At 30.6% G+C, this 8,605-nt stretch overlaps 1 protein-coding gene across 3 annotated transcripts in view; it reads right to left on the bottom strand.

Annotated features, from left to right (window-relative positions):
• Nucleotides 1–8,605, bottom strand: part of LOC106874522 (serine/threonine-protein phosphatase 2B catalytic subunit 3) — a 134,294-nt gene that overhangs the window by 46,330 nt on the left and 79,359 nt on the right. For all 3 annotated transcript variants that reach the window (XM_052972614.1, XM_052972609.1, XM_014922283.2), the window contains exons 8-9: nt 6,531–6,656; nt 4,383–4,460 (exon numbers count right to left, since the gene is read on the bottom strand). In XM_052972614.1, the coding sequence (XP_052828574.1) occupies nt 4,383–4,460; nt 6,531–6,656 (204 nt within the window). The remainder of the gene's footprint in view (nt 1–4,382; nt 4,461–6,530; nt 6,657–8,605) is intronic.

Raw genomic sequence — 8,605 nt, 5'->3', positions numbered from 1 at the left:
TATATATATATATATATATATATATATATATATATATATTATTTTTGACGTTCAAATGTTCCTGGAAAGTCTCACTTCTAGTCCTGGTGGACAGTGGTGAAGTGACACTAGAATATCTTGTCCAGAGCACAGATCTGGGCAAGATTATATGGAAGACCAGGGGTCTCCCTTCTACATGCTACACGTGATGTTCAAGTGAAGGGCAAGGGCCAATATCACTGAATACCAGTGTCATTATGAGATTTGCCAAAATGAAACTGAATACAATAAGGGATTACCTAACAAATTAAAGATCTTGATTCCAGTACATAATTGTTATTGATATCTTATTTTAAAATCAATCAAGGAAGAATGAAAGGCAAAGCTGACCATGTCATGATTTGAGGCACTAAGTAAAGAATTGGGATAAATGCCCAATGATAAAAATAACAAGGACTACTCACTACAACCAACATCAAGATATTGCTTTTCGTACACACATACTAAAAATATAAAGGCAATATCTTTTCTAATTATATTGTCAGTAGAAATATATTTTATTTTATCATCTAGTGTGTAGCGCCTGAATGAGATAGTATGTGATCTAACCATATTGAACTTAAGATTTTTGCAAGAATAGGCTCAAACATAGCAAGCATAATTATGTGGTTGAAAACTTTGATTCTCAGTTACATGGTTCTAGATTTAATCCATCTTTGTAGAACTTTGGAAAAGTGTTTTCTGCCATAGCCTCAAGCTGATCGATAACTTGTGAGTTGAATTTGGTACATGGAAATTATGCAGAAACCCAATACTCACACACACACACACACACACATAAACGTGCATCTGAGTGTCTTTCTGCTGAAATATGTTTGTGAAAAAAACTGAAAAACTGGTAGTTTCTGAATATATTCCCCTGCAATATTTTTATAAGAAATTACAGACACCAAATTGCTATTCTCACCAAATGTAATGCAGTGAACCAGTATTATTGCTTATAAATTGTGATACAAAATTTAAATATATATGTAAGCGTAAGACTGTGTATAGACTCAACATGAGTTGTCATACTTGAGTTTCTAATATATAATTACACATCCCAAGAAAACCTTTAAAAACACTTCTGAAAATTATTTGGCAATGATCGTCCCTCAAATATTTATTAATGATAGATGATGAAATCAAAATCCAGTGTAAAATTTTAATTTATAAGGCACTGTTTCAGAATAGGTAGATTTTCCATCATCTGGCATGATTTTCTCACCACTGTTTTATCATTGTCCCCAATAAATTGATTGATAATGTTTCCTGTTGATTTATGATTTTTTTTTCTGTAAGGACATATCTTCTCATTTTCTGCATAGTTAATCCATTAGTTATGGAGAAGCAGTATTATGCTAACCACAGTATTCAATTAGCAAATTAGAACTGTGACTGTGAAACATAACCTTATAATCAATGTAAGCAGCTTCTCATGATCTCATTATTAATAAATGGTAATTAATAGGTGACTGCTAGCATTTATCTCAGGCATCACAGATGAAAATACTGAAAAATCAATGAAAATTGGAAAAGGCACAAAAGTTTTATATCTGATTTTCATTGTAGTATAATGACTAGGTACCAAACATTTTGTATAGCTTTCAATCATGCAACATAAGCCGGAGAAATGTTTGTGGTTTTTAACAGATGATTACCTAATATATAACTATTCTGATGACCTATTTCTTTAGACTTTAAATGTTAACCTCTACCACATTATATTTTAAGATGACAGCTCTCACTACAACCTTTTTCTCTCATATAATGTTTTAGTATTGAAAAGAATAGTACTCCTTTCAGTAATATTTTATTCATCTTTAAGATGATAATCAAATACTAATATCTTAATGATTTTCTTTTTTACAATTTGTTTCTGTATTTGCTGATTATTTGCCTGTGATATATCCTAATATGAAGACCTCATTAATTTAAAAAAGGAAAAAGAAAACAAGTAACTACATCACAAATTTCCCCATTGCATGTCAATAGATTATTTCCCTTGTCTTGCTTCAAAGCAAATCTCAACATTAGGAGAAATTTCTACATCCCAAGGGAAAATATTGAAGCCAGTAAATCAATTTGCCGAGAATTTGAAATCTGATTAGCATGTGTTTTGCCCTTTCTGGAAATAGCTTCTATTAATAAGAATTTATCTTGTTTGAAGCATGTATAATACTTTACCATATTTCCAGTAATATGTTGGGTTGCCTTTAATCATTTATGAGTTGCTGTTTTTCTAAGATATTCTGTGACCAAAGAGAAGAACCATGCATTTTTTTCTCTCTAAAAATCATACACTCTTCAACTAGATTAACGAATTTGTGAAAAGTAAAAAAATAAAAAGAACAAAAACAAAACAAAATGTAAGATCTTATTCTAGATAGAACTTGCTGTACAGCAAAACAATTTTAATTTCATTAGTGAATGATATTTTATATACTTTCCAGGACAGAATTCTTTTAACAATTAGTACAAAATAATAATTTTCATTACTTTCTAAACTAAAAAAAAACCTCCAAAAAAGAAAACAAAAACAAATCACCAAATTAACAGTTCAATAAATCTGGAACTCAAAATAATTAGGGATAAATACTAATACTACTAATATTTCTGATTCGAGAGAGGTTTAGTCAATACTATCGACAAACTCAGGGTACTTTATCCTATCAATCTGAGAAGGATAAAGAGCACAGTTGACCATGGTTAGATCTGAATTCAGAATATAAAGAGCTGGAAGAAATACCACAAGGCATTTTGTCCGACTCTCTAGATGTTTTTATGTTTCAGTAGGTAGTGCAACAACTGCTTTGCCTAGTTCAATCTAATCTACAAGAACTATTTGCTTAGAAGATTTAGATTAGCACGCCAGTAAACCACTTACCGATAACACAGCATTTTAATCCCAAGAGCTTACCATGATAATGACAACAAGGTTACAGAAGTAAGCACTAGGAATGATCAAACTAGGCTAGTTTCAAAATTTACTAATGAATTATAGCAGTGAGTTTCATACTTTACCAAGTTCAGCTGTTCGAGTAAGATAGGAGAATATTAGTGAGAAATTTACATTTATTATTAGCATTCATCAAGTTAATTGTAGAGAAACAAAATGTAAAGTTTACATTATAAATCCTTTTGGAGAAAGTTACATTATGCATAAATGAAATCATTTGGAGAGAAGAGAATAAACAAAACAAGAAACTACTCAACAATACTAGGATCTGTAAATGTATAAAGAATTTGGCAATAACAACAGAAATTATTTTCTTTCTTATCTACAATGAAATAAAGCTAATACACACACATTGGGTTATCAATAAATATATTTGGTCTTTGTTATATATTTTAAAACAGTAAAAACAAGATTTATTTATGGATAATCTAACATGTATATGTATATATATAAATATATATAACTGTTTCTAGTTTCTACAATATGCTGATGAGTAAAGAGTAAAATTTATAAGGAAATATATCAATTCATAGTAAATTAAATTTAAAAAGGTTTTAATTTAAAAAGTAATATATAAATGTGTAAATGAAATTAATTTAATTTACTCAACTTGCCCCAAATAAATATGTTACAACTACTTTGTTATTTTCATAAAACTTTACAAATAATTCATTTCTAATCTTGAAATTACAGCTCAATTCTATTTTTAGTGCATATATATTATTCAAGACTATTTTTGGACATAAAATACTACACTAATCCAGAAAAATATAAAAGCTTTTGAAAAAATAGAATGGAGCAAAGATAAAATTTTCAAACAATTAAAATTACTCTTAATACAAGGGAATTGATTAAAAAAATATAATAAAATCTATTTTACAACAGAATTCACTGGCATGAATTTTAAAATTGACATTGGTAGTTATTTAATAAAGAAATGTGCTTTCCAATTAATTTACTAAATGTTTTACTAACAAATATTAATACTTATTTTGCCAAATAAAATGTTCATCAGAAAATAGTGACTGTGTTTAGTAAATCTATTCATATTTAATTGAATATATGTAATGGATTTATTAGTTCATAATCTTTTCTACTTTCCCCCACCACTGCCAACCTAATATTTATGTTAATAGGACTAGTTTTTATGAAATGTACATTATTTTTCAGGAGAGAAAATATATGCACTTTAAACATTACAAAACAATCATTTTCATAATTTATAAGGTTTAGACACTATTCAAAGCTGCTAATAAATATTTTAAAATAGTGGAATAAAACAATGCTAAGTGTGTGCATGTGAAAGTATATATTCCATACAGACCTGTAATAGAAAGAAACAAGGATTATGAAAAAGTCTAAAGTAAACAAATAAAACTATATAAAAAAATATATATTAAGTTACCTTCAAATGTATCATCTCCTTCAGTCATCAACTCATCATCTGAACAGATATTAAGGACGTTTACTAACATCTCTGTAACTGTAAAGAGACAAAACAGAAACCATTTCATTACTGCATTAATTTCACAGACTTATACTTGAACCGACTGAGAAGAAAGTGCAGATAATATTTTGAATAAAATAATTTTCTTTCTGTCTGCTACAAGTTAAAGAAAATAATATTGTTAACGATAATAATCCTTCATAAGAATTGTGAATATTCAACAAAAAATTTGACATACATAGAGCCTGTGGTGTTTGGTGTAGCATGTAATGTGTGGTACCTTTGTAAACCTGTTACATGTGGACAGGAGCATTAATCTCCAACTGCTACACAGCTCTCATTTATGGGCTCCCAGAAGTCATTAGTGTTCGCCAATTACCACATCATGATATCTCACTTTGGCTAGTGAGCAAAACTGAGTAGAGCGTACCAACAATATTGGGAGGATTGCTGTACAGAGTATCACCCCTTAAGTGCATGAAGACTGAAGTGGTTGACGAGGCAGAAGAACCCAATATGGTCAATGGCTCAGAAGGCATGACAGCAAGATGTGTTGCACACCTAGGGCACTCTCTTGACAGAATACAGACTTGTGGTCAGCCTATGTGGAAGGGTTCAAGGACCCCACTATGTACATAATTGCACCTGTAGTAAATCAAGGATCTTAGAACTACCCAAACAACAGAGATCCTAGATAATCAACTTACTGAGAGCAGGTGACACAACCAGCACGACTGCAGTTTTAAATCTCAAAGAATTTAAAGAATATATAATCCAAAAATAATAAGTGTATATTTATTACTAAGATAGATGGGAAGCTCTAGCTGAACCAAATCAACTTCTACTTCCCAACTTCCATTTTAATGTACCTTACACCTGTAAATTATTACAATTTTGAGAGGAGACAAGAGAATAATCTGTTTATACATTACAAGACTAAATCTATAACTTAAATGTTAGTCAGAAAGTTTTTTTTACAATTAACTTATAGTTTTAGGATGAATCAAACTATAAAGTAACAACATTTTATGTTATTACTACTATTAGTATTAACCCCACCTAAAAAGAAAACAATTGTTTCAAAGAATTTATGTGCTGTTTCTTTAAATCATTGTCAGATGACAACAGCAGTGATGTCAAAATGTGAAATTAATGTGGCTAGTGAAATACTACAGGTTAAGTTACTGTAGAAAGAAGAAAGGTGCTATGATAAAGATTTGATACATATTTTCATTGGTTTATGCAGACAATTTAACTATGTTGGAAAGTAGATCATCAAGAGATCTAAATATTCTGTTTATGAATCTATACATAATGCACAGAATTAGTAGATTTCTGTGTGAGAAGGGAAGAGAGATTAATAGCAGATAAATCCAGGTACCCTCTGGAAAAGAAGCTTGTTTCTTTGATTTTCAGTTGTTATTTAGTTTCAGGTCAGCCCTTATTGAGCAGACCTATGATCAAAGGTGTTGTAACCATGACCAGCACATATTTTTTGCATATATTTATGACTACATTATGATCCCACTTTTTAAGAGAGAAAGAAATGGAGAGAGAGTGTGTGTGTGTGATTTGAGAGGAACTGACTGCTACTTGTAGCAGGTCTAAGAAAATTACAAGGAAAAAAAGAACTGTTATAAGAGATGAAGAAATGTCTCAGTCAGTTAATTTGGCAGAGCTAAAGAAGTAAAATATTGAGTGAACTTTGTAAGTAAAGTAATTGAGAAAGTGATGTCTTGGTAGAAAAAGAATACATGTAAGTGAGTAATTTATTCTCGAATAGAGAGATGGCAGTAAAGCTGTTAGCAAATGTAATGTTGGTTAAAAAAAAAATGATACTAAGTTATATAGATTGAGTAAAAGTGTAAAGAAAGATTGTCTGAAGTTAGAGAAGCACTTGATGAGAGATAAGAATGGAAAGCTATGGCTTTTAAGACCATGTGATAAATGAAAATTTGTAGGTTTTCATAATGGATTGTGACAATAAAAAAGAACTGATAAGAGTTAGTGACCTCTATGATGTGGAAACTTCATTTTCCTTTTGTTAACAACATCTCTTGGATAACATCAACATTAATAACAATAAGAAAAGAAAAAGATATGAACCTTTTTCTCCCACGAATGGTAAAGACCATGTGAAAACATCCATAAAGTTTGGCAACCAATATGGGTGTGGAGAGCAGTTGAACTGCCTAATATTCATTACGTTATTTTCATACTTGAGAATTGCCGCTGAAAAAAAAAAAAAAGGTAAAATGAGAGAAATAAAAACTCTGTAAAAGTGGGAAAATGGGAAACTGTAAAAAAACAAAACAAAACAACAAACAACAAAAAAGGAAACAAAGTTCCAATTAAGTTAGATAGTTCATATAATTATGAAAATATTCTTATTTAAAGTTACACTCCTGTCCTGTAACAAATACTTATAGGTTGTTATAGAACAATTTGAAGAATGGGAGTTGCTGTTTGTCTCCAGGTCAGTCATTATCAAGAACATCTAGGATTGGATTACATCTGTGATCGTCCCATCTGTTTTTCAAACAGGGATTATATTATCAAATGTGCCCATTCTTTTTCTTAAAGACATATTGTGATTTGAAGGAGATTTGGCTTCAATTTCTATGATAGTAATTGTTGCTGATATATTAGAAATAGTTGCAGTAGTAATTATTGATAAAAGTACTACTGGTAGTGACAAGTTTGATAACATTGTCGTTATTGTTAATTAGTATAGTTATTAGGTTTTATTTCGGTCCTGTCAATTCTAGTTGAGCAGATCTGTGATCAAGTGTTGCAACTGTAACCATCTGGAAAAATGTTTTTCCAGACAATATATCTGGGATTACATTATTGGAAATATTCTTCCTTTTTCAAAACTGTAAGGCATAATTTGAGTGAGATTTGGTTGATATTTTCAGTATATTAGGCAACTATTTAGACACTGCCTCATTGGTTTGCACAATACACCCACATATGTCTGACCATAAAAGAACGACAGTTCATGAAATAATTGTCTTTCCCTCTCCTCTTCTCAGACAAACATGCATAAACAAGCAGAAGTATTTTAAATATACATTTAAAAGAGATATGATACACATTCTCAACACCACTGTTAAAGCCAACAAAAGGTTAATTTAGTAGTAATCTTGAGCTAATGACTTATTAAAGCCAGATATACAATCCTTATTAATTGAGTAGAGCAGTGAAAAAAAAATTACAATTTCATTCTTTCTTTTCCTTTTATATGTGAAATAGATACAAGGCCATACATTTTTGGAGGAGTGTAGTTGATTAAACTGTTCTCCCAAGGCTGGTGCTTTATTTTAACAACCCCAGAAAGGATTAAAGACAAAGTCAAGCCTGAAAGAATATGAATTCACAATGTAAAGGAACATAACTTAATACTGCATGGTACTCTGACTGTTTCCTAACTCTGCCAATAACTACACTTAAATGAAAAAAGACCAAAAAAAAAACCCCCCAAAACTTTTCAGCAGAGGAAGTACTGCAGAATTGGTTCGACCTAAAGTATTATTGGTGATTGTTTTAAAAACCCAGTCAAAAATGGTAAAGCAACCCACGATTTGATTGAGGACAATTAGACTCTAACTACAGTATCGCATCTGGTTTGCTTTACATGTCTTTCTATTCATAACAATGGTTTCAGAAAAAAGATATCTACTCTTTTTTTGAAGTATAGACTGAGCTCAAGAAATTATTGGCTGTGTACAAAGAGAAATTGTTGTATTCAAGATTTTCCCAAGAGCATTTTGAGATGGGATATAAGTGAAATTAGAAATGGAATGGAACTATATTCACTTCATAAACAGATAAAAAAAAATGAGAATGATGATAAAAAAGAAAAAGGAAAATCATTCTCTTACTTCTAATATTGGTTTCAAATTTTGGCACAAGGCCAGCAGTTTCAGGACTAACTGGTACTTATTTTATTACATTCGAAAGGATGAAAGGCAAAGTTGACCTCGGCAGATTTTGAACACAGAACACTAAGATGAATGAAATGCCACTAGACATTTTGTCCAGCATGCTAACGATTCTGCTAGCTCACTGCCTTTCTTACGCCTTATATTGACCAGAATTTTTATGTCTTGCATTTTAACTTTCAAAACATGCCAGAAGAAATTTTGCTAAATAGATGATAATGAGAGAGAGAGAGAAGG

This window comes from Octopus bimaculoides, chromosome 1 (genome assembly GCF_001194135.2).
Source record: "Octopus bimaculoides isolate UCB-OBI-ISO-001 chromosome 1, ASM119413v2, whole genome shotgun sequence".
NCBI lineage: Eukaryota > Metazoa > Mollusca > Cephalopoda > Octopoda > Octopodidae > Octopus > Octopus bimaculoides.
This window is presented reverse-complemented; position numbering and strand designations above follow the sequence as displayed.